The sequence below is a fragment of the Emiliania huxleyi genome (assembly GCF_000372725.1).
Source record: "Emiliania huxleyi CCMP1516 unplaced genomic scaffold EMIHUscaffold_382, whole genome shotgun sequence".
Taxonomy (NCBI): domain Eukaryota; phylum Haptophyta; order Isochrysidales; family Noelaerhabdaceae; genus Emiliania; species Emiliania huxleyi.
In genome coordinates this window covers 22523-47059 of record NW_005199103.1, presented here as the reverse complement: position 1 = coordinate 47059, position 24537 = coordinate 22523, and the positions used below count along the sequence as shown (strand labels likewise).

At 66.6% G+C, this 24537-nt stretch overlaps 6 protein-coding genes across 6 annotated transcripts; 5 read left to right on the top strand and 1 right to left on the bottom strand.

The window, feature by feature from the left end:
* Positions 1-175: 175 nt before the first annotated feature.
* Positions 176-974, top strand: VAMP7-4 (vesicle-associated membrane protein 7). The gene has a single exon (XM_005771501.1). The coding sequence runs from the start codon at positions 217-219 to the stop codon at positions 685-687; it is 471 nt and encodes a 156-aa protein (XP_005771558.1). The 5' UTR covers positions 176-216; the 3' UTR covers positions 688-974.
* On the bottom strand, positions 950-5005 carry EMIHUDRAFT_458805 (putative elaC-like protein-3; the record flags this gene model as incomplete). The annotated part of the gene is made up of 11 exons (XM_005771500.1): positions 3787-5005; positions 3562-3710; positions 3226-3288; positions 3053-3152; positions 2157-2181; positions 2054-2084; positions 1762-1833; positions 1556-1689; positions 1376-1421; positions 1060-1219; positions 950-969 (listed from the first exon to the last, which is right to left on the bottom strand). The coding sequence occupies exons 1-11, from the start codon at positions 4994-4996 to the stop codon at positions 950-952; spliced, it is 2010 nt and encodes a 669-aa protein (XP_005771557.1). The 5' UTR covers positions 4997-5005.
* Positions 5006-5227: 222 nt separating this feature from the next.
* On the top strand, positions 5228-7972 carry EMIHUDRAFT_243246 (hypothetical protein; the record flags this gene model as incomplete). The annotated part of the gene is made up of 4 exons (XM_005771499.1): positions 5228-5542; positions 5629-7160; positions 7665-7812; positions 7892-7972. 4 exons carry the CDS (start codon positions 5228-5230, stop codon positions 7970-7972), a joined length of 2076 nt encoding a protein of 691 aa, XP_005771556.1.
* Positions 7973-10082: 2110 nt separating this feature from the next.
* EMIHUDRAFT_118146 (hypothetical protein) lies at positions 10083-14131 on the top strand (the record flags this gene model as incomplete). Its single annotated transcript, XM_005771498.1, has 2 exons — positions 10083-11899; positions 13972-14131. 2 exons carry the CDS (start codon positions 10083-10085, stop codon positions 14129-14131), a joined length of 1977 nt encoding a protein of 658 aa, XP_005771555.1.
* A 1294-nt stretch (positions 14132-15425) lies between these two features.
* EMIHUDRAFT_316205 (hypothetical protein) lies at positions 15426-18103 on the top strand (the record flags this gene model as incomplete). The annotated part of the gene is made up of 4 exons (XM_005771497.1): positions 15426-15899; positions 16123-16290; positions 16461-16523; positions 16853-18103. 4 exons carry the CDS (start codon positions 15426-15428, stop codon positions 18101-18103), a joined length of 1956 nt encoding a protein of 651 aa, XP_005771554.1.
* Positions 18104-18532: 429 nt separating this feature from the next.
* EMIHUDRAFT_470147 (hypothetical protein) lies at positions 18533-23090 on the top strand (the record flags this gene model as incomplete). The annotated part of the gene is made up of 2 exons (XM_005771496.1): positions 18533-19123; positions 20151-23090. 2 exons carry the CDS (start codon positions 18533-18535, stop codon positions 22806-22808), a joined length of 3249 nt encoding a protein of 1082 aa, XP_005771553.1. The 3' UTR covers positions 22809-23090.
* Between the last annotated feature and the right edge of the window lie 1447 nt (positions 23091-24537).

Here is a 24537-nt window from a genome sequence, read left to right as displayed (position 1 = left end):
TAGTCCGCGCCAGTCCGCGATTACCGCGCAAAATGAAAGAAAGTAGAAAGAAAGAAAGAAAACACGCAATTGAATGAGGATTTTATAGGAAAATCTCTCGCAGGACGAGGCAGAGGAGAGCGAGGACGCGACAGAGGAGGAAGGAAGTAAAATTCTCGCTGCACACAAGGAGAGCACCAGCCCAGGCCCCGTCTGCGCAAAACCAAGCCGAGCGGCATGCCGCAGCCTCCAGAGTACGGGGCACGCCCGGGGCCGAGCGTGGAGCAGGTGCAGATGCAGGTGCAGGGCGTGCGCGGCATTATGCAAGAGAACGTCGATGTCATGCTTGCCAATATCGACAAGACCGAGGTGCTCGAGGACAAGTCTTCGGCCCTCGCGTCGCAGGCCAAATCGTTCCAAAAGACGTCGCGCGCGGTGAAGAAGAAGATGTGGTGCGCCAACATGAAGATGAACCTGCTCATCGGCTGTGTCTGCATCATCATCGTCCTTGCAATCGTCATTCCCGTTGTCACATCGGCCGGCAGCGCGGCGGGTGCGGCGAGCACAGTCACCGGCAGCAGCGAGAGCAGCAGCGCGTCGCCACCGCCGCCGCCGGCCGAGGCAGGGGCAGGGCGGCGGCTATCCTCCCTGCTCTTCTCGGGCCCGCTGCTGCACCACAGCTTGACAGAGACGGGCGACATCTCTTGAGCGCGCGCGCGGAGCATCTGTTGTGCGCAGCTCGCGTGCGCGCCGCCGCCGCTTGGTCTCGGAGAGAGAGGCCGCCACTACTAGAGCGGCGGTCCCGAGGATGGAGCGCGCGGATTCTCCCGCTGCTCGAGACGCGCGTTTGTGCCATGGTAGCTGTGTGGACGCATCTTCCTTGTTGTTCGGTGTTTTGTGGTGTGGCGGGCGGGTGAGGTCGGCTAGTCGAGACGGCCCCGGCAGTTTACTACGTACATTTCTCATTTGTTTAAAACGCCAGGCCAGGATCTCCCACAAAACGCCAGGCCAGGATCTCCCACCCACCCCGACGCCCGCGCGGGGGCGGGGGGGGCCGGGGGGGGGGGGGGGGTGGCAGACCTCCGCCCACGTCGGTCAGCTTTGGGTAGCGCTGCGAAAAGTGCGTGAGCAGCACGCGCCACGCGCCCATCCGCGCGCCGACGTCGAGCGCCTCGCCGACAGTCGAGTGGCGACGCGCCTCCGCTTCGGCCGCCATGCCCTCGGTGTCGTCGAAGGTCGCCTAGAGGGCGCGTCCACGACCTCTCCCGGACATGTCCTAGAGCGTGTCGCCGTGCCCTCGGCGTCGTCGCGAGAGGCCTCGTGGACGAGGATCCGGCAGTGTCTAGGAAGTGTCTAGGAAGTGTCTAGGAAGTGTCTAGGAAGAGGCCTCGTGGACGAGGATCCGGCAGCCCGGCAGCAGCGTCTTGCCGAGCTGCACGAGCCTGCAGGGAAAGGATGTCGGACCGCGTGAGCGCCAAGGGCGACACATGCAGGGAAAGCGGAGGAATGCAGTGGGGACACGTCTCTGAATACGCGGGGTCTGCAGTCGGCGTCTAGCTGCACGCGCCGCTCGCACGGCCGCGTGTCGCCAGAGTAGACGAGACCCCAACCCTCCGAGTGCTGCAGCGCGACGCCCCACGAGTCCGCGCAGTGATCCACGCGCGTCGACGCGAGCCAGCTGCACCCCAGCCGCCGGATCGCCGCACAGACCTACTCTTGGGCGATCTCGAGTCATCTCGGGTCATCTCCGGAGAGCCCATGCCGCCGGGTCGCCGCGCAGACCGCCGCGTCGGCGCCGGCCGCGCCGCAGTGCACAAAGCGGAACTCAACCGGGGAGTGAAGCCGCGCGGCGGCCTGCGGCGCGCAGACAGCGGCCGTCACGACACTGTCGCGTGTGAGGCCTGCCGCCGTGCCTCAGTCGTGAGCTCTCGTGTGGGTAGAGCGGCGTCTTCCCGCGGCATCGTGGCCGCAGCAGCGAGTGTGGCGATGGGGACTACCCCGCATCGGCGGGGGGGGAGCGGGGGGGAGCGGTGGCCTCGCGAAGCCAAACGCCGAGCGCGTGCGGGCCGACCACCAGCAAAGGCGCCGCGCCGGGGCGTGCGGACCTAGCCCGAGGGGTGCGAGGAGCTTCCGAGGAGCGTTCGAGGAGCTCCCGAGGCCTCTGGCGCAGCGCACACCGCAGCTCGAGCAGCCGCACCAGGCCTAGTGTACGAACGCAGGGGCAAATGAGGGTGCGACGACGGCGACGTGCAGGCGGCGTGCAGGGTGCTCGTAGCATCGCGCGAATCACACAAGGGCTACGGGCACACGGCAAGGGGGAGGAGTGCAGGGAGAGTGAGCTCCGCATCTGGGGCGCAGGCCGAGGTGGTGGTCGGCGTGCAAGTGCGAGATCCAGACCAGCGCGAGAGCGCGGACCACCTGAGGAAAGGGAGGGTAGAGTGGCGCGGCACTCCGAGTCGGCGTTGGGGGGGGCTGCTCCCCGCATCCCCACGTCTCGACGCAAGCAGGAGCCCCCGCGGCGGTTGCTCTGCAAGGGCCGTGACGTGTGGGGGGGGCAGCGAGAGAGCAGCGACCACCTCGTCGGCAGCGGCGCCGAACCGGCGGCGCAGCATTGCCAGCGTGCCTTCCCCGGCGTCAAAGAGGAGGCCACTCTCGCCGCCGCCGCCGCCGCCAACACCGCCGCCGTCTCCACCACCACCCCTGCCGTGACCACCGTCGCCGCCGCCGTGGCGGGCCGGCAGCTGGAGAAGGAACGAGCTCACGTTGCGGTACTTTGCCGGCATCGCCGCCCCAGTGCCGAAAAAGTGCAGCTGCGCGCGGCTCTGGAGCACCGCTGCGTCTCCCGCCCCCTCCGCCCCCTCCGCCGGCTCTCCCGCACCATCCGCCCCCTCCGCCGGCTCTCCCGCACCATCCGCCCCCTCCGCCGGCTCTCCCGCACCATCCGCCCCCGCCGCCCCCTCCATCTCCGCCTCCGTCTCTGCCGCCCCACCCTCGCCGCTCGCGCGTGCACCCTCCCCCGACGTGGCCTCGGAAGCCGCGGCGGGCAACGAACGCAGCTGCGCCTGCCACGAACCTTGCGGCTCGAGCAGCGGCGGCGGCAGCGCGCGCAGCTGAGAGCGCAGCGCCTCGAGGGCGCCGACCTCGGAGCGGAGCTCGGCGGGGGAGAGGGAGACCTAAGACACGAGGCATCGCCGTCACGGCCCCGAAATGTGTGTCCGAGGAGGCGACACGGCACCGAAATGTGACCTGGCACCCGGCGGAGGTGACCCACCGCTGCAGCCGCGCCTCCTCCTCGCGGTGCACACCCGCCTGTTCACAGCCGTGCCGTGCTTCAGTCACAGCTCCTCGGCCTCTATGCCAATCAGCTGGACTCCGCCGGAATGGATACTCTCCCAAGCCTCTGGCGTCCTGCTCCAGGCCTCGTCCGTGCACGAAACCCCGCTCGGGCGGCCGCAGCACGTGGCGATCTCGGCTGATCTCGGCTAGTCCGGCCAGTCTCGGCTAGTCTCCGCCCGCTCGAGCGGCCGCAGCACGAGCCGCGTCAGCATCCCCCCCTCGTGCAAGTCGGCGCCTGGTCACAACTCGCCAGCTGACGGAGGAGAGGGTCGGCGTCTCCCCCTCGTGCAAGTCGGCGCCGCCGCTCTCTCTGCGCAGCTCCGACCGCTCGCCGCCGTCCCCGCCCTCGCAGGCGAGCCCTCGCGGCGGCGGGAAGACCTCCGAGTTGAGGGCGCCTAGAAAAGAAAGTGCGCACGCTGAAGAGGGGCGCGCAGCACACGAGCACAAGCGCACCTCCCGAGCCGAGGGCGCCCAGCTTCAGCTGCAGCCTCGCCGAAGCGACAAAGGCGAACCGCCGCGGCGGCGGGGAGCCGTGCAGTAGCAGTTGCCGCGCCGCCGCGGGCAGCGCGCCGCAAAAGGCGCGGTACGCTGCCGTGGCGGCGACCGCGGCGGGCGTGAGGTGGACGACGGCGGAGAGGGCGGCGAGGCGGTCTGCGGAGAGGAGAGGATGGCGGCGCAACTCGCAGAGCTGCGAGGGCGAGGCGACGTCGACGAGCAGCAGCTCCTCGCCGGCGGAACCGCCCCGCAGCACCTGCTCTGGCCTCACCTCGGAGCCGTCGGCTAGCGCCACGCACTGCCCTGCGCACAGCCTGCCTCGCAGCGGACCGCTGGGCACGCCAAGCGCCTTTGCTGCGGCCGCGTCGAACTTTGGCGGGACGGCCGGCATGCGAAGGAGCCAGCAGACGCAGACCGGCTCTCTGCTCAGGTCACCCAACTCCCCGAGCACTGACTCGGGCGGCTGAGTGCCGCCGCCGCCGCTCCCGCCGCCGCCGCTGCTCCCGCCGCCGCCGCCGCTCCCGCCGCCGCAGCCGCCGACTCCGACACCATTGCGCACACCGCCGCCCTCTTCCTCGCGAGGCCGCTTCTGACCCACGCCCTCGGCGGCGGTGCTGGCGATGCCGGCGGCGGCGGAAGTGGTGGTGGCGGCGGCGATAGGAGCGGCGGAGGCGGCAGAGGCGGCAGAGGCGGCAGAGGCGGCGGGAGCGGCGGCGGCGGCGGCGGCTCCGAGTACTGACGTCGATGCGCCGAGGACGATGGGAGTCGCCTCGATGCCGCTCTCGGCGAGCGCGGCGACGGACCCGTCCACCACCTCGCACACTCGCCGCGGCAGCGGCCCGGCACCCATGAAGTGCCGGAAGGATCGGACCAGGCTGCCGAGGCCTGCAGGCCCATGCACGGCAGCAGCGCCGCCGCGCCCCGCGTCTTGCAGCGTAAAGAGCATTCCGGGCAGGCCGCCCATCGTCTCCCAGGTCAGCCGGGTGAGCAGCACGTCGCGGAGGCGAGAGGCGACCTTGAGCCGGTGCTCGCCGCAGAAGCGCTGCGAGCCCTCGCCGATGTTGCAGAGCACGACCGAGGCCTGTGCGCCGTCGCAAAAGAGCAGCAGTCCCGCCGGGAGGTCCCACGACCCGGAGCCAAGCACCTGCACGTAGGCTGAGCTGATGTTCTTGCGTGCGCTCGGCATGGTCGGGAGAGGCTCGTCCCGTCCTGCAAGCGGGAAAAAGAAGTTGATCGCGCGCGTTCCGCGCTCCCATCCCTCCCTTTTTTCTTTCTTTCTGGCATCGACTTGTATCCGACTTGGTGGTTGTGGTGATGTAGCGATTATTGGTGTTTCTCTGCGACCTCAGATACAACGAAAAAGAGATGAATTCGAAACGAAGTCGATGCGCCTCGCGCGTTACAGCCGAGACCAGAGATGGCGGTTCGTAGGCTCGACGTGCGGCGCGCACGTTCTCTCCTAAACACCTGCACCGACGAGGCGCTAAATCTGATCCTCGAAAGCGGGCCGCTCGACGGCGAGTCGCTGGAAGCCGACGCACGTCACCTCTTTGACATCATTTCGCTCCTTCTCGCACGAAGCGACCCCGCGGCGTGTCCAAAGTTGACGCGATGTGCTGCAGTGCTCGCCGGCGTGGAGCGTGCGTGGATTCTCTACCTGGAGCGACGCGAAGCTGACCTGGATGTCGTACAGCCGCAAGCACTTCGCGGCGTCAGCTTGGGTGCGGAGCCGGTGAGCAGACTTGCAACGCTCTCCCGCACGTGCTGATCTGAGGCAGTAACAGAACCTGAACCAACCCCTAGGTGTGCCTGCTGCAGTCGCTCGCCGCTGCCACATGCGACCATCTAACCAAAGACGTGGAGCTGCTGCACCAGCTGTCGAGCGACAGTGCGCTCACGATGTCGCTCGCTGATGGTCTACTCGATGCCTACATGCCTCGGCTCGTGAGAGAGGCCAAAGGCAACGCGGCCTCCATTTCCGCCAAAATTGGCTCCACCGGTGGAGACCCGCTGCGAGCCTGTAGCAGGAGCAGCACCGTCGACTGGCCGTTGCCGTGGCTAGTCGCAAACGGGATTGCAAGCGCGGTCGACTCCGTGGCTGATCGCATCCGAACAATGCCGATCCTACCATCTCGCATGAAGGCGCGCTCCCTCTGGGAAGGCCTCGCAGCGGCCGAGCTGCTCGCCCCACACCTCTCGGCCTTGCAAACGGCGCTGCAGTCGCACGTGGGCCGGCTGGTGTCGCGAGCGCTGTCGGTCGAAGAGCGGCGGGACGTTGCATGTCTCAAGCAGACTCTGCCAGCAATGACGGCGACAGGCCGAGAGCCCATCTTGGGCTCGTGCGCAACGGTGCTCGCCTCTCTGCGGCTGCACGCTACCGACGCTCTCTTCACGCATCTGCCGGCACTCAATCAAACGTTGGCAGATTCGCTCTACGACGCGGTGGCTGCCCTTTCGGCGCACCTCATCGCCGTCTCATCAGATGTCATCTCGTCAAACCCGGACCGACGCACCGCAACGCTCCCGACGCGCGTGCTGTGCGCCCTGCTCGCCTCGGCGCGGGGCATCTCGTGTTTCCTCGACAGCCTCGCCGACTCCCGCCCACAGATTGCGGCAGTGTCCTCGTTCCAGGCGTCGCGGAGCGAGATTGCTCGCACAGCAGAGGCGCTGCGCGGCGAGTTGTGCCAGACGCACGCGGGCTTGTGCGTGATGGGCGCACTCGCGGAAGGGCCGCAGGCACGCGAGGGAGTTTCCGCCAATCTCCTCCACATGGCTCTCCTCGTCAGTGGGGCTCGAGCCGAGCTCCGCCAACACGCACCCGGCGAGTGGCGGTCCATCCTCCTCTGTGTGTTGGGGCGAGCGTTGCTCTCCGTTATCGGAGCCCGGTGGGTGCACGGGCGGCGCGTGCGGCCGCTCGATCCGCAACGACAAAAGGCGGACCTCGTCTTTCTTCTCTGCGTGATCTCGGTCCACTGCCCCGCGGCGATCGAGCGCTTCGCGTCGCACGGCGACAGCCCTGACGCTGGTGCCGATGCTGCCGAAAGAGACGGACTCACGGGCGTCGGCCTGTGCCTGCTCTCGTTGCTGGCCCTCTGCGCGCCGGCAGGGCTGGTGGAGCAAGCCCGCGGCTGGCAAGCAGCGGCGGCGGCAGAGGTCGTGGCGGCAGGCTCGCACGAGGGTTGGCCCCTGCTCGCGCGGCGGGCGCTGCAAGACTGCCCCACCTCGCTCGCCGGTGCCGTGAGCAGCTTGACGGCGGTGGGAAGAGCCGATGCGAGCGCTGGCAGAAGCAGCCCGTCAAATCCGGAGGTTGACTTTGCGGCGCACGCGTGCCTCGCGGAACACGCGGTGAGGTGCGCTGTCGATTGGGATGCGTTGCTCCATTCGCTGCCCCCAGTTGGGACCGAGGCGTCTCTGCTCAACGCAGCTCGTCGGCAGCATCCGCCCGCAGAGGGGGGTGCGCTGTGATGGCCGTCTGCCGCCCTATCTCTCGTCGCAGTCTCTCGCCAATTCTCGCAGCGGCTTCACCTCCAGTCCGTGCCCGAAAGGAATAAACAGCCCCGCTCCGATCGGCTTTCTTTTTTTCGCACGACATAAACAAATAGAGCAGTCACCTCCAGTAGAGATGGGCGACGCACGAACACAGTTTCGCACGAAAAGAAAGAAAGAAAACAGACAACCCAAGGGAGGGATGGGTGTATAAATAAATAAATAAATACAACGGACATCCCAAGCTAGGGCTGGGTCGAGGACAGACACGTCCCCACCTTTGCAGGATTTTGCAAAAGCGAGGGGGGAGGGCGCATCGCCGCGCGGAGAGGGCTGGGCACAGGGCACAGGGGATCTCTCTCGCATAGGATATGGGATGGGTGGATAGGGATGGGTGTCACTGGCCTCAGTTCGGGCATAAAATTCTTTTTCTTTGGGAAGGGGGTCGGCGAGATCCTCTGGGGGGCGGCGAACGTGCTGCAGAACAAGCTGACGCGGGCCCAGTACCTCGATGAGGTGACTTGGACCACAAAGAGCTGGCTGGGGCTGCAGAAGCAGCGCCTCAGTCGTTCTTCACGCGGCCATCGCAGAGCAGGTTGTGAATGAGCTTGCCAGCGGCGAGGGCGGTCGAGTGCACGGAGCTAAGTGCCTCGCCGTCCTCGCGGGAGTCGCTTAGGCGGCTCCAGTGGTGTACCTGTGTTGCGTGCCCAGCGTTGTGCGAGCCGCGTGTAAAATTCTTTTTCTCGCGATGTCTGCCCCGCCGCTCCGCTCGCGCTGCCTCCTCGCCACCACCGCCTCCACCGCCGCGCCCTCGCCAGACACGCCGCCGCCCGCCCGCCTCCTCGACCTCCCCACCGACCTCCTCGTGCGCGTCGTCTCTCGCTGCGAAAGCCCCGCCGACATCGCTCGCGTCGCGGCCATCTCGCTGCTCTTTTACTCCTCACTCGCGGTGGAGGGCATCCGCTTGTGGGCGCAAGAGCGCGGCTACGAGCTGTCGGCGCTGCCAGAGGGCGAGAGCTGCGCTGTGCGGTGGCTGTGCTTTTCGGCGCTGCTGCGCGAGTCCAACCCGCCGGCGAGGGCTGCGGCAGGCACTTACCACAGCCTCTTCATCGACGGCGAGGGGCGGCTCTCGTCGTGCGGAAAGGCTGAGAGCTGGACGCCGGGACTGCTCGGGCACGGCGAGGGCGTGACGCGGCTCAACACGCCGACCCGCCTCCCCTCCCCGCTGGGCGGCGAGCGCGCCGTGAGCGTGTCGGTTGGAGAGTACCACAGTCTCGCCCTCACCGCCGGCGGTGCTGTCTGGAGCTGGGGCGGTGGAGCCTTGGGCCGGTTGGGCCACGGCGACGGGCAGAACCAGCTGCTGCCCAAGAAGGTCGAGGCCTTTGCTGGCCAGCGCGTCGTCGCTGTGTCGGCTGGAGAGTACCACAGCCTCTCCATCACCGCCGGCGGCGCCGTCTGGAGCTGGGGCTGGGGAGCCTATGGCCAGCTGGGCCACGGCGACCAGCAGAGCCAGCTACTGCCCAAGAAGGTCGAGGCCTTTGCTGGCCAGCGCGTCGTCTCGGTGTCGGCAGGATCCCGCCACAGCCTCGCACTCTCCGCCGACGGCAGCGTCTGGAGCTGGGGCTTTGGAGCCTCAGGCCAGCTGGGCCACGGCGACCAGCAGAGCCAGCTGCTGCCGAAGAAGCTTGAGGCCTTTGCTGGTCAGCTCGTCGTCGCCATGTCGGCTGCAATCAACCACAGCCTCGCCCTCACCGCCGACGGCAGCGTCTGGAGCTGGGGTTGGGGAGCCTTTGGCCGGTTGGGCCACGGCGACGATGAGCAGAACCAGCTGCTGCCGAAGAAGATCGAGGACTTGGCTGGCCAGCGCGTCGTCGCTGTGTCGGCTGGAGAGTACCACGGCCTCGCCATCACCGCCGACGGCGCCGTCTGGAGCTGGGGTGATGGAGCCTGGGGCCGGCTGGGCCACGGCGACCAGCAGACCCAGCTGCTGCCGAAGAAGATCGAGGACTTGGCTGGCCAGCGCGTCGTCGTTGTGTCGGCGGGAGGCGGCCACAGCATCGCCCGCACCGCCGACGGCGATGTGTTTACCTGGGGCAAGGGCGGCTGCCTAGGACACGGAGAGGACCTGTCGGACCAGCTGCTGCCCAAGAAGGTTGAGGGATGGCCGCCCAGCACGCCCGCATCCTCTTGACTTGGGTACGACTGAGCCGCATGTGGGCCCGTCCTCCGTGTTTGGAGGTGTGACAAACAAAAGGTGTGACTGACTGACTGACTGTTTTCACGTACGTTTAGCTTAATGGGAGGAAAGGGAGAACTTTGTATGATGTGAACTGGCACTAAGAGTGAATTTTCTGGCGTATGTAATCTCACAAATCAGTGTGCGCGCAAGTCCGAAACGGCGTGCTGCGGTTTCTTCATCCTGCCTTGCTGGTTACTTCCCCCAGGATTGGTCTTCTCTGCCTGCGGGAACACCCTCGGGCGGCCGGGTGGGGCTGCGGCTGGAGCTAGCATGGCTCGATAGAGCCGAGACCCCGTGTGTTGAGGCGGCGCTCCTGTGGGCGGCTGTGGAATCGGCAGATTCGACCTCAGATCTCCAGTATTCTCATCCCAGAGAGAGAGATTTTTAGCAATACCAAACAAATCTAACACTCACACTTGTTTTGCATCCCAGTGGATGGACGTCCGGACGTCCCTTTGTGTTCCTCTCCCCGTCCGCCAGCGAGACGCTCAGTCGCTGGCGGCCGCAGTTTTCTGTGAGGTGGGAGGAGAGGAGAGGACAAGTGGAGATGGCGCAGCAGCAGGCACCACCAGCTGCGCTGGCTCCCATCGCCGTCGTCGTTGACGAGGTTCAGATCAACAGCGACGCAATGCTCGTTCTCGCTCCAGGTGCTCAGCACGTAAGGGACCACACGTCTTTCTTGAACTGGGCTACCGTGTACAACGGTGCAGCAGCAGTGGCCAGCTACACCCTGGGGCAGAGCGACGCCAAGGGCGCCTTCCTGCCGAGGTGCCAGTTCAGCGGGGACCAGCAGACAGGCACCCTCCTCGATGGGAATCACGTTCTCAATGTGTTTTTCAACGGAGCATTCTGGTCGCGGCTCTTGACCGCTCTGGATGCTGCAAACCTCTTCGCCACCTCCATGGAGAAGATCGGCGTGCTGCACCAGCGGCTCGCCGGTCTGGTGATGGCCAACCCGGGTGTCTGGAGGATCGCGCACACGGACATTTTTCTTGGTGAGGACTTTGACGCGCCCGCCGTCCCAGCGGTGGCCGCGGGGAGAGGCCGAGGCCGTGGTCGAGGAGGCCCGGCTGTGGCAGCAGTCCCTGCTATGCCCGGACCGCCAGACCTGCTCTTCCTCACGCACCTCCCGCTTCACGCGCTCGAGGTGGACGGGGAGCTGCCTCTGCTCTCGTACTCGCTGCTCTCTTTCTGTCTGGGGCCGACGGCTACGAGGGCGGCCCGCCTTCCTCTGGCGGCCCCTGCGCGGATCATAGCCGGCCTTCTTCAAGGGGCTATTGTGCAGAGCTTCGGGACGGCGGCCGCCAACCCGGCGATGCTCGCGCTCCAGATCCCTCGCCTGCTCAAGGGCTCCTCGCTCCCCGTCCTCTTTCAGTCCACCGCCTCGGACCCGTACACAAGGCTCGAGGACTTCACGGACATGCTCCGCATGCAGTCCGGCGGTGCAGATGAGAGGCGGCGCATCGAGGAGAGGCGGATCAAGCTCGCCACCTCTCTGGGCGCGCTCTACCAGCTGGTCATCCAGCCGTCGCCTTCGGCCCAGACTGCGACCACTCTGGTGAGCCGCCTGGCCGCCAAGATTCTGACTGCGCCCCAGCTCAAACTGTCGCTCGCGGACCAACTTGCCATCCTCTCGGCAGTCGTCCATGATCGGCGGCATCTTGTCCAAGCCGGAGCTTCCGCGGAAGACGCGGTCACCGCTCTGATGGCGGAGAACCTCCTCTACGACGGGGGGCGAGTCCCGGGCGGACCTGCCCCGGGTGCTGACGGCGGGCCTGATGTGTCTGCCCACGCTCTCCCGAGCCGCCTCATCGAGAAGGCTTCGATGCTGCCCAAGTTTCAAGCGCTCGCGGGCGCAATCGCGGGACTGGACACCGCCAACTCCGAAGTCAGGCGCCAAATCCTGGCAGCCTCGTTCGCAAGTGGGAGCGACATCGTCTTCCGAGTTGTCCTCGGGCCTGGGGGCCGCGAGGCCAGGATGAATGCGACGCTCGCCAAGATTGCCCACTGCAAGGTGGAACTACCCACCTATCTCACATGGTGCCTGGTGGTCGGCAGCGGCGGCCAACGCCAAGAGGAGCTCGGGAGGTACCACCTCACGGGCCTCGACGGCACAGAAAACCGCCTCTTCAAGTCGTTCATATCGGGCAATCTGGTCGGCACCGACTACATGAATGGCCCGAACGGCGCGCTGGACTGGGTCGGCTCAAGAATCCGGCACAACTTCCCACGCGTCCACCCAAAGGATCTTTACACCATCCGAGACAAGGTCCGCCACCTCGGCGCGTTCCTTAATAAGCTCTTCGTGGGCATCGGCTTCCTGGAGGCAGTCCCAGCTGGTGAAGGCTTCACCATGAAGACGTGGTTTGAGTTCTACATAGAGCAGCGCTCGACCTCACCAGCTACTACACGCTCTATGAGCGAAAGTGCAATCACCTTTATCAGTGCAGCCGGCAGATGGGGGCCTTCCTCCGCCTCGCCGAGATCGCCGTGGAGAGCCTCAAAACGAGGTCGCACCCCGGCGAGGAGGGATTTGGGGCGCTCGCTCCCGAGGACTGCCAGCCGGCAAAGATCCTCCGCGGCCGAGTCGAAACTGCTACCTGGCGGAACGCGGCGGAGCAGCTTGACGAGGCTCCTATCAGGCCGGTCACAACCTGCGACGGAGATCTCTTGCCGTTGCTTTCGGAGTGGGAAAACCACCCGTGGGACAACCGCCAACCGGGTAAGCTGCCCAAGCCCAACCCAGCACGGCGAGGCGGCCCCTCCGCCAGCTGCGACGGTCGTCATGGGGGTCAAGTGGCAGCAAATGGAGCGGAGGTAACCTGCGCGTCTGGCCGAAAACGCCGCCATGAACAGCGGCGCGAGCGTCAGCGCTACCAGGGCGCATCATCGTGAGCGGTCGGGCAGCGGCTACACAGCCCGGCTTGTGTCGATCGTCAAGATATCAATGGACGCACTCAAACTCCATCGTGTCTGGAGGCACTCAAACTCCATCGTGTCTGGAGGCACTCAAACTCCGTCGTGTCTGGAGGCACTCAAACTCCACCATCGTGTCTGGAGGCACCATCGTCACGCGGCGGTCGGGTGGCGGCTACACAGCCCGGCAGCGTGTCAATCACATCGGAAGCTCGCGGCACCGCATAGCGGACGCGCGAGGTACCGTAGTTGCTGGTGTCGGACGCTCGCGGCACCGCACAGCGGACGCGCGAGGCACCGCCCAGCAACAGGCGACGGAAGGAGGCTCACGGCACCGCGCAGCGGACGCGTGAGGTACCATCCTCGCTGGAGACAGACGGACGCTCGCGGCACCGCATAGCGGACGCGCGAGGCACCATCGGTTTCCATACACAAGCGGAAGCTCGCGGCACCGCATAGCGGACGCGCGAGGTACCGTCATCAACAGCGGCGCGGCGAGGCAACTCGGCGCGTCTCTCAAGGGTGGGAACCTCTTATCACCATCGGCATCTGTTCGTCCTCATCTGCGTTTGCATCACGGCTGTATTGGCGATCGTCAACGCCATGACATAATCGCCATCATCCTCATGCCCAGCTTGCGCGTAGGGAGGAGGAGGCTGCGCTGCGCAAGCACGGGCGGGAGGGGTTTCTCCTGCGGAGTCGTGCGTGCGCAGGGCTCCTCTTTGCTTTCTTCTACTCCCTACTATCATCTCGTTCCCGTCCTACCAGAGAAGGTTACTTCCCCCAGGATTGGTCTTCTCTGCCTGCGGGAACACCCTCGGGCGGCCGGGTGGGGCTGCGGCTGGAGCTAGCATGGCTCGATAGAGCCGAGACCCCGTGTTGAGGCGGCGCTCCTGTGGGCGGCTGTGGAATCGGCAGATTCGACCTCAGATCTCCAGTATTCTCATCCCAGTGGATGGACGTCCGGACGTCCCTTTGTGTTCCTCTCCCCGTCCGCCAGCGAGACGCTCAGTCGCTGGCGGCCGCAGTTTTCTGTGACCCACCCACCTCTCCCTTGTGTTTTGTCTGGGGAGGGGCTTCTCCTGCGGAGTCGTGCGTGCGCAGGGCTCCTCTTTGCTTTCTTCTACTCCCTACTATCATCTCGTTCCCGTCCTACCAGAGAAAGTAAGTCGCGGTATTTTTTCGAATAGCAAACGCGCATATGCCTGCAGCGCATCTTTAAGATGAAATTAAAGCATCACCGATGTTGCTGCACCTGCAGCTCTCAGTGTCTCTGTGTGCGAGCGCAGCTTGTGAAACAGGCCCTTAAGATAAAAAAAGCATCACCGATGTTGAAGCACGAGCAACAGCCGCTGCCGATGCCCCATTTTGAGACCCAGCGACGCCAGCTCTGCCAGCAACGCCTGTGGCTCCTCCCTACTCCAAGCCGCGAGGGCGCTGGCGCTCGCCGCGTCGCCTCTCGCCCGCAGCGCCGCTGCGAGCTGAGGCCAAACCTCTGCGCTTCCGAGCGTCTCCCGCAGGAGCGCCTCCGCGTCTGCGTCGGCCGGCGACGACGGCTCGGGCGCGGCCGCCGGCGCCGGCTCGGCTGGCGGCTTCGCGGGCGGGCCGCCGAGCGTCTTTGCCAGGGCCGCTAGCATCACGGCCGAGGAGGAGCGCGCCTCCTCGCGCCGCATGTCGTAGAACGCGTGGATCTCTGCCGACTCAAGCCCTCGCGGCCGCGGCAGCTCGACGCCTCCCGACTCAAAGTAGGCGCGCGCCTCGGACTCGATCCACGCCACCGCCTCGGCCGGCAGCTCGAGGTCGTCCGCGAGGCACTCGGACTGCAGCTCGCGAAGCCGCTCGAGCGTGAGTGGCATATTGTGGCCTGAACCTTGGAAAGAATTTTACCGTTGGCCGCGAGGTTTCTTTTGTTTGTCCTTCTCCCACCCCTTGTTTGGTGTGTCCGTTTTATTTATTTTGTTGAAGAAATTTGCGGCTTTAGGAAGGTGAAAAGCAGTTCTCATTCAGGCTCGGACTGGACACCAGGTCACCAGCGCGGTGTGTGGGGGGGGGACGCGGGACAGGAGATGACGGCACGCTGGAGCGACACAGACACAAAACTAAAAGTTCTTTTTTCAGTGTATGTAGCTCTTACGTACATTCCCGTAGGAGACTCTGCTGACAGGGTTTGCGATGAGGAGCGACCCGAAGGGTTTCTCGGAGGTTAGTGCACCACTAACATGTAACCGCCGAATTTCGTGAAGAAAGAAAGAATTTTAGGAGAAAAGAAAGAGAGAGAGAAAGGAGTGGTTCAATTTTGCGCGGGAGAGCTCTTCGCGCTTAAAAAGAAAGAAAGAAAACAGACAACCCAAGGGAGGGATGGGAGGACGGCACGCCGCCACCACACAGGGATTTTAAGGAGAGGGGTGTGGTGCGCTAGCCGTCGCCCACCCTTGGGCGTCCGCCTCTTCCTATCTCTCTTCGCATTCTCTCTCCGATTCTCGCTGCGACCTTCGTGCCACCTGGAAATTTCCGGAAACGCAAAGTGCTGGGGACCCTCTGTTTTCCTTTTTGTTTGCCGGAAAACCTGGTACAGGCCAAGCTCAGTCAGGTCCACTCTCTCTTCGAACACTTGCGCTTTCACGGATGATGCCGGCGCTGGGGTCCCCTTCGGGTGCATCGTAACAGCTGACAACGGGATTTCCACTGGTTCGAAAAAGAAAGAAAGAAAACAGGCAGCCCAAGGGAGGGATGGGAGGACGGCACGCCGCCACCACTGGTTCGTCCTCGCGCTTTGCAAACGCAACATCTTTTTTTCGGCGCTACATAAGATTCTTGGCGCGAAACACTGGCGCGAAGCTGCAAAGATACACATATGCAGTCAGACGCGGCTCCTGCTGGGGACAACACGTACGACGAGGACGGCGAGAAGCTTGGCGCCTTCCTGCAGGACTACACCGAGGAGGATGAGGTGGGAAACCCGCTGCGGAAGTACATGAAGGTGCTGGAGCAGGTCGCCAACCGTGAGGCGAGGCGCGTCGACATCGAGCTCGACGATGTGGCGGAGCACATGGGCGAGGAGATGGCGGAGAAGGTCCGCCGCAACACGCTGCGCTACAAGGAGATCATCGCGTGCGCCATCGACAATGTGCTTCCCGCGCCGACCGCCGCCGCCGCCGACCGCGACGTCTTTGACGTCCTGATGGAGGAGCGTACCCGGGCGGCGGCGGCGGCTGCGAGCGACGCGGTGGGAGGCGTGGACCCCAACAACAAGGTCCCGGCCGAGCTGACGCGGCGGTACCAGGTCTTCGTCCTGCCGCGCGTCAAGGACAAGTCGGTGCCGCTGCGGCAGGTCAAGGCGAAGCACATCGGCTCGCTGCTGACGCTCAAGGGCATCGTGACGCGCGTGACGGAGGTGAAGCCGCAGATGAAGGTGGCGACGTACACGTGCGAGCAGGACGGCACCGAGGTGTACCAGCTCGTCCACGGCACCACCTTCATGCCGCAGACCAACTGGAACGGCATGACGCTCCACCTCCAGGCGCACGAACCGCCTCTCGGCCCAGCCCCGCCGCCCAAGCCCTGGCCGGGCCCCACCGGCCCCACGACCCCGCGCGCACCTCCCCCCCCACCGCCCCTCCCGTGCCGCGCCACGCCGACACCGACCGCCCCCTCGCGCCGCGCGCCGCCAGACGCGCGGCTCCAAGTTCGAAAAGTTCCAGGAGGTCAAGATCCAGGAGGAGCCCGACCAGGTGCCGCAGGGCCACGTGCCGCGCGCGATGACGGTCCACCTGTACGGGGACATGACGCGCCAGTGCGCGGCGGGGGACACGCTCACCATCTCGGGCGTCTTCCTCCCCGTCCCCTCCTCCGGCTTCCGCCAGCTCAAGGCGCGCCTCGCCCCCTCCGCTTCCGCCCCGGCCGCCAAGCCACCTCCGCCGAGGCTTTCGCTCGCCGCTTCCCCGTCTCGCCGCCCATTGCTCGACCCGCGCGACTGAACCGCCGCGCGTCCCGCCGCCCGACCGCACAGGCGGGCCTCATCACCAACACCTTCCTCGAGGCCATGAGCGTCGAGAAGCACAAGAAGTCCTCCGTCGACTTCACGCCGACCGCGGAGATGCAGGCGCGCGCGGCTCCGCGCAGTAGGGGAGGCGGCCGGAGAGGGGAGGAGGGCGGGAGCCGCCCGCACGCTGCCGCTCGCTCTCCCTGCCGCACTGCCTGCCTCTCGCCCACCCCGCGCCTCTCGCCCACCCCGCGCCTCTCGCCCACCCCGCGCCTCTCGCCCACCCCGCGCCTCTCGCCCACCCCGCGCCTCTCGCCCACCCCGCGCCTCTCGCCCCACCCCGCGCCTCTCGCCCCACCCCGCGCCTCTCGCCCCACCCCGCGCCTCTCGCCCCACCCCGCGCCTCTCGCCCACCGCAGGAGGAGCTCGACGAGCTCGCCGAGGAGCCCGAGGTCTACTCCAAGCTCGCCCAGTCGATCGCGCCCGAGATCTTCGGCCACGACGACGTCAAGAAGGCGCTCCTGCTCCTCATGGTCGGCGGCGCGACGCGGAAGATGTCGGACGGCATGCGGATCCGCGGCGACGTCAACATCTGCCTGATGGGCGACCCTGGCGTCGCAAAGTCGCAGCTGCTCAAGTACATCGCGAACACGGCGCCGCGCGCCGTCTACACGACGGGCAAGGGCTCCTCCGGCGTCGGCCTCACCGCCGCCGTCGTGCGCGACACTGTGACGGGCGATCTGGTCCTCGAGGGCGGCGCGCTCGTGCTGGCCGATATGGGCATCTGCTGCATCGACGAGTTTGACAAGATGGAGGAGGGCGACCGGACAGCCATCCATGAGGTGATGGAGCAGCAGACTGTCTCGATCGCAAAGGCGGGCATCACCACCACCCTCAACGCGCGCACCTCCGTCCTCGCCGCCGCCAACCCGGCCTTTTCGCGCTACAACACCAACCGCTCCGTCGAGGAGAACATCAACCTGCCCGCCGCGCTCCTCTCGCGCTTCGACCTGCTCTGGCTGATCCTCGACCGGCCGTCGCACGCCAACGACAAGCGGCTCGCCGAGCACGTCACCTACGTCCACCGCTTCTCCACCCACCCCGCCCTCGAGTTCGACCCCGTCTCGCCGCAGCTGATGCGCGCATACATCGCAGACATTACAAAGATCGAGCCCTCCGTGCCGCCGGAGCTGGCCGCCTACGTGGTGGACGAGTACGTCGCGATGAGGCAGGACGCCGCTGAGAACGTCGAGAACGGCTACGGCTTCACCTCGGCGCGCACGCTGCTCGCGATCCTGCGCCTCTCGCAAGCGCTCGCGCGGCTGCGGCGAAGCGGGACCGTCAGCCGCGACGACGTGGTGGAGGCGCGGCGCCTCATGTCGCTCTCCAAGTCGTCGGTGCTGCAGGTGGGCGACGACGACCGCGACAAGGCCAAGCAGCGCGGCGATGCCGTCTCACAGGTCTACCGCATCATCCGCGAGCACTGCGACAAGTCCAAGGCGCCCGCCGTTGCGATCGCCGAGATCCTGCCGAAGGTGCTCTCGCGCGGCCTCACGCAGGAGGCACTCGACGAGTGCCTCAGGGAGTACGCGGAGCTCGACGTGTGGCAGCTCGCCGGCAACGGCACGATCATCCGCTTTGTCGATGCCGGCGACGACGACGACGCGTAGCTGCCGAGCAGAGCTAGTAGCGCCCCCTTTTGTGACCAGTTAAGGGGAAACCCGGTACACCGCGGAGCTAAAACCCTCGGATACCCGTGTTATGGCCCTGCGACACCGCGCACACACCCCTTCCGTACCATGCGGAATCGACCCTATCCAGTGCTCAAGTGCTCAACAAAACTCTCTCGCACAACACCGGCACGGGACTGGTGCGCACTGGCACAAAAAGGAGTCCCCGACTATCTAGAGTCCGCTCTCATTAACTCGGGTATTTCGGACGCGTCCCTGGACGGACGCATCATGGTTGGACCTCCCACTCCGTCGGCAGTCGCGCGTTACCTGCCCCACCCAACCCCTGCGCCTCCATACACGGAGGGCGAGCTAAAAGTACGTACACGGAGAAAGGGAGAGGGAGGTGAAGTACAAAACGGCTACAACATGGCCAAGCCCCTTTGCCTCACCAGCAATGTGTTCAAGGACCCGCATCTCAACTTTGCATTTGGAGGCACCGCCGATTTTCGCGGCCGCCACGGCGTGCTCTACAACTTTCTGTCTGCGCCGGGCCTTTCAGTCAACATCAAGACGGAGGAGGCGATCTTCAAGATCCACGACGGCGCGCTCACGGTGAACGGCTCATTTTTGACAGAGGCGCACGTGGTCGTGCGAGTCGGTGCAGTGGGCGGGCATGCCGGGCACAAGGCGACCGCCTCGTTCTGGTCGACCGAGCTGAACGAGCACAACTGGGGCTTTCAGGTGGTGAACGGAAGCTGCGGCGGTCGCCCCTTCAAATTCGGTAAACACGGGGGGAAGAAGTGCTTCGAGCTCACCATGGCAATGGAGCACTCTTCCGCCTACTTCGCCCTGCCGGATTGGACCGTGACCGTCCACGGAATGCGCTCTGTTCCAAACGACCTGGACTGGGTCGCGGGGCCCCGCCATCGGCTGGACATCAGCTTCGCCAGCCGCGGCTCGCTCGCCCGCTCCAAGCCACACGGACTTATAGGCCAGTCGTTTGCCACCCCGGGCCTGGTTACGCTTGTCCTGTCGAAACGCACTGTACAACGGCCGCCGAGAGTAAACATAGGACGTTTGCCCGCCTCATAGAGCAAAGCCGCCCAATGCGTCGTGGCCCGTGCCGGCAACTTCACGGGGGCTGGACGCGGTAGAAGAAGGCCGTGTTCGGCACAGCTCCGTGAGATTACGCATAAGCCGGCCAAATCTCCAATCTTGCCCTTTTACTATGGCAAGCGCATGCCGACGGTCTACTTTTGGGGCTGCCTGATCTTCGCTTTCTTTAGCTTGCTGCTGCCTGCGTGGTTGGGAAACACAGGGAGGGAGAGGGAGGGAGGTGTTCTCTATCTGTGTACTGTGTGGAAAATTGTCAGGCAGGCAGGCAGTAAACAAACAAAGACGCCGGATGAGAGTCGTTGCTGATCTAGCCGTCGATCTCTGTCGGCCTGTCCCCGTTCTCGACTGTTCGTGCTTGCGCTTCTTTGGGCCCAGGGGCGCCAAACCTCGAGGGCCAAACGCGAGTGACGCGCACTCCCTCCATGACTCCCTCATGAGACATGACGCCCCAACCCCCCTCCTGCTTGAGCGCACAGGCCTTCTAGGCCCGCGAGTAGCCCCTCCCCATCCCCGCGGCCTCTCCGGGGCACGCACCTCACCCTCTCTCGTAGACACACAGCACACCCTCTCGCACTACATCTCAACAGGAAGCGCATCCGTGAACAGCCCCTGTCCTCTCTTCCCTCGAGATCAGAAATCGACAGACACAAAAACATGGGCTTCCGTCGCACGGCCGCCTCCTCCGGCGCCTCAAGCGGGCCGGGCAGCGTCCCCGCCGAAGACCTCCGCTTCGCGTCCACCGCAGTGCTCGAGCAGGCGCCCGCCGCGCCGCCGCGCCGCCCGCCGCGCCGCCGCAAGCCTGAGCCGCAGCGCAAAGCACTGTGCACAGACACATGGTTCTCGCAGCGGAGAGCGCGAGCCGCGCGCGAGTTCCCGCGCGCCCCTCACCGTGCGATGCCTTCCCACTCCGCCGTCCTCCGGCCCGCAGGTCGCAGCCGAGTGCAGCGAGATGCCCGAGCAGGAAGTCGTGCCGGCCGAGGGAACGGCCTCTGGCGGCAACGGCTCGTCCACGCCGTGGGCGAGCAGCTCCGACCCGGAGAGCAAGGCGGACGCGGAGGCGTCGCAGGCCTCCGTCGCGCCGGACACCGTCGCTGCCGGCGAGGCGGCGGGCGGCGTCGGCGAGGAGGAGCCCGAGGCGCCCTCGTCGCAGGTCCCGGAGGTCGTCGAGACGGACGTCGAGGAGCACGAGGACGACGAGGACGGCGACGGAGAGGTCGATCCCGCGGCGAGGCCCGCGCCCGCAGGCTCGCCGGCGCCGATCCCGGAGGTTGTCGAGACGGACGTCGAGGAGCACGAGGGCGACGAGAAGGAGGCGCCGCCGAGCGACCCCTTTTCCATGCCCGAGAGCGAGCCAGTCCACCCGCCGCCGGCCGCGGCCGCCCCGCCGGGAGAGGGGACGTTGTCGCCGCCGCCGCCTCGCCGCCGGGGCCTGCACCAGCCAGCGGTCCGCACCGCGCCGGCGGCGCGCAAGAGGCCCACGCCCGCTCCCGCCACCCCGTCGGCCGCTCACGCGGCGCTGACCGAGGCGTCGCTCGAGGGCGACGCGCCGGCCGAGGAGGAGGGCGACGGGCCCACGCCGAGCGCGGCCCCGCCCGTCCGCCGCAAGCTCGACTCCAAGCCGCGCAAGCTGGGCCAGCCCTCTGGAGCGGCCAAGTCAAAGCCGACGCCGCAGCGCAAGCCGGGGGAGAAGCCGCGTGCACAAAAGTCGCGCGGCGAGGGCGCTGCGTCCGAGCCAAAGAAGAAGAAGGCGAAGAAGGACCCGGACGCGCCGAAGGGGGCGCTCTCGGCGTACATGCTCTGGTCGATGCAGGAGCGCAAGTCGGATGCCTACGCCGGCATGAAGGTGCCCGAGGCGGGCAAGGCGCTCGGCGCGACGTGGAAGACGATGGACGAGGCGGCGAGGGCGCCGTGGGTCGAGGCGTCGAAGGAGGACCACGCGCGGCACGCTCGCGAGATGGCGAGCTACGTGCCCAGCCCCGAGTACGCGCGCGCTCAGGCCGCCGCGCCCAAGGCGCGCTCCGGCAGCTCCGGCGGCGCCAAGAAGGCGGCGACGCCCGCCTCGCGCGGAGGCGGCAAGGGCGCGGCCGCGTCGGCCGCGAGCAAGAAGAGCGCCGCCGGCCGCAAGCGCAAGGCTCTGGCTCGAGGCGACGCGGACTCGTCCGACGACGAGGCCACCCCTTCCAAGCTCGCCTTCTCTCCCCCGCCGCCGCTCGCGGACGCGCCGCCGCCAATGCTGGAGGACGTCCGGCTGCTGCCAAAGGAGCGTGCCCCCATGCGCGCGCTCAAGCTCAAGGCGCGCGGCGCGCCTCGCCGGACCTCGCCCGCCCCCTCCATGAGCTCTGAGCCTGCCTCGGGCCGCGGCGCCGCCCGCCGCGCCCTCGCCCCGCTCTCCACCCCCTCCTCCGCGCCGCAGGTTGGCGCGAGGGTGGCGTGGGTCCCGCAGTGCTACAACGAGTTTGCAAAGCGCTACGAGGCGGAGCTGGACGCGCTCCAGCTGGTGATCGACGTGCCGGCCGACCTGCTCGAGAGCCCCGCCGACGGCACCGCGCACTGCGCCGAGATCGTCGCCATCCACCCCGCCGAGACGGAGGGGTGGGAGCTGCTCACTCTCCGCGGCGTCCCGTTCGGCGGCGGGTCCGGCGCGAGCGAGGGGGCAGAGTACTGCCTGCCGTACGTGCCGCGCCGGCTCTGCGACGTGGACCAGCACGTCTGCGCGCTCAAGGAGTACCTCGCCTCGCGCGAGCGCGCCCTCTCCGCCTCGGCGTCTCCGCACGTGCGCGTGCCCTTTGCCGCGCCAGACAGCGAGGGCGAGGAGGAGCTGTGGGAGGGGCGGGTGTGGAGCCGCAAGCCCTTCGACGCCCTCAACTACCCCGACTCGCTCTACCGCTGCCTCAACTGCGTGTGGTACGTCGCCTCCCCCCGCGAGCACGAGGGGGCGTCGATCCAGCCGCTGTGGGTCTTTGACGAGGAGCAGACGGACAACCAGGCGCCCGAACGCTCCACCCCCCCTCTCTCGAGTCGGCGGACACCGAGCCGCGCGTCCCGCCTTCCCCGCCATCAGGTGAGCCCGTGGGAGGCGCTCCCGAGCGACACGCACGGCCGCTGGTCCAAGCTGAACCCTCCGCTCGCAAAGCTGGTCGACCAGCTGCGCGTCGACCGCGACACCTACTCCAAGCTGGTGCCCGCCTCCGAGTCGCTCGAGATCACGGACGCGCTCGCCGGCCAGGCGGGCGCCAGCGGAGCCGCGCTCGAGCGCCTCCGCCAGGACACCTTTCTGCGCGTGCTCAAGCGCCTCCAGAGCAGCGAGCCCGGCCGGTACTTCCAGCCGCCCGTGCCGGCAGACGAGGTCGAGTACTACCGGCAGGTGGACCGCCCGATGTGCCTGGCCGCGGTCCAGTCGGGGCTGGAGGGGTCCAAGTACGCCTCGTGGGCCGCCTTCGAGGCGGACGTCGTGCTCATCTACGGCAATGCCATGGAGTTCAACGAGGAGGACTCGCTCCCCTTCTACCTGGCGCAGATGCTCGAGCACGAGTTCAACGAGGCCAAGGAGCTCGTCCGGCAGGCGCTGCCGGCCGTGCTCGAGTGAGCGACACGCGCGCTCAGGGCGCGGGGGAGAGACCGCGCCGCGAGCGCGAGCGCACTGCCGCTGCAGGCCAGAGCGGCGCTCAGCGGGGCGAGATGAGCGCCTGCCGCTCGACTGCCTCAAGATGGCCGATTGGCGAGACATGCGAGACTCTTTGTGGATGCTTGTAGCTTGAGCGAGAGCGCAAACTCTTGCCTTTATGGCTCGATGCACGATGAGGTGCCGTGGGTATGTGGCTTACGCACGGGGAGGGATGGCGGGAATGGTGTGAAAATCGTGGTTGGCCGCACCCACTGCACCAACCTTTCACCTGCCAGTGGCCGGGGCCGCGCGCGCGGTGCCCTGTTGCCCCCTCGGCAGCGCGCCGCAGCGCGCAGGCGCGCAGAGTGGCGAGCCGCGGCGCAGCGCGGCGCAGCGTTTTTCGGCGCTCGCGCCAAGGTCGGCTGTAACCTCGATCCGCTCAACCTCCTGCGCTTGCGCAGCTGTATGCGACTTGAGTGTGTGTGAGCGCCTGTGTCGTGATTCAGGGCTCAATTTTTGTGCTCTGCTGCACTGATAGAGCCGGATGGTTTCATGACATGGCCCCCCGGATCTCTGTCTCCTCGAATCAGCGTCTCAGTCTCAGATCCACACGTCTCTAGAGTGCGCTGGCAGCGAGAGCTACAACTACTGACCCAGCACTCGAGCTGAAGCCATCCGCTGCGAGATCCCTTTCAGAGAGTTGCTGCCAGACCCCGTGGTGGCTCGCACCACCGCTGGCGCCCACAGCCCTTCATCCGCGACGTGCGTGTGGCCCAAGGGTAGCGTGCCGGCGGGAAGGGGTCGTCCTTTCCACCCACGAGGCAGCGCTGGAGGTCAGTGGTGGTACGGGCAGGCGGGCCCGCATACACAACGCCACCGCCTTCTCTCCATTCGGTCATCAGCCCATGTGAGGAAACGGTTGTGCGCGCGAAGCTTCGCTCGGCTCGCCCAACGAAGTAGAGGTCTGCGGAGAATCCAGGATAGACGCAGTTCGTTGCAGCCGGGTGTGCTCCTGACAAAGCCCCTGAGCTGCCGGCACGAGGCTGCGAGCGCTCTCGCGATCCCACTTTCCTGGCTCATAAGTAAGCCGAGGAGGTCAAAGGAGAGCCGAAGGAGGGGAGGCTGAGGGTCGACCACAGCCACCGACTCCTCTCGGCAGGGGGGCGTCATTTGTCGTTAGCCAGATTCAGGCCGCGGCGGCCGGGTGACGACACTCTCGGCAGGTAGAAAAGGACGTGCTGGCGCGCGGAAGATAAGTTTGAGCTACGGTGAGATCGTCGGTAGGTGACTCTGGAGAAGCAGCCGTGGAGATGTCGGACGGAGAGGTCCTGATGACGGCCGACACGACCCGACTGAGCCGATACAATGACCGAGGTGGCGGCGGCGTACCGGACCACGGTTGCCTTCGAGGAGATGATGAGGAAGGAACCGGGCGCCCGGCCGAGCCCCCCAGCGACCGACGCTGATCCTGGCCACGGACGCGTCCACGGTGATGGGGACCGAGATGGGGGTGGTGCAGCGCATAGCTGGTCGGGGGGGGGCACTCGACCCCAAGGACTTGGCGTCGATGCGGGCCACGGACCTCGACGAGCTGAACGTGGCGGCACCCGAAACGATAGGCGGGCCGGTCTGGGTCTATTTCCTCGACGATAAGGGCGGCTTCAGGGCGGACTGGGTACTGGTGTGGGCGACCCCACACCCGGGCTCGGGT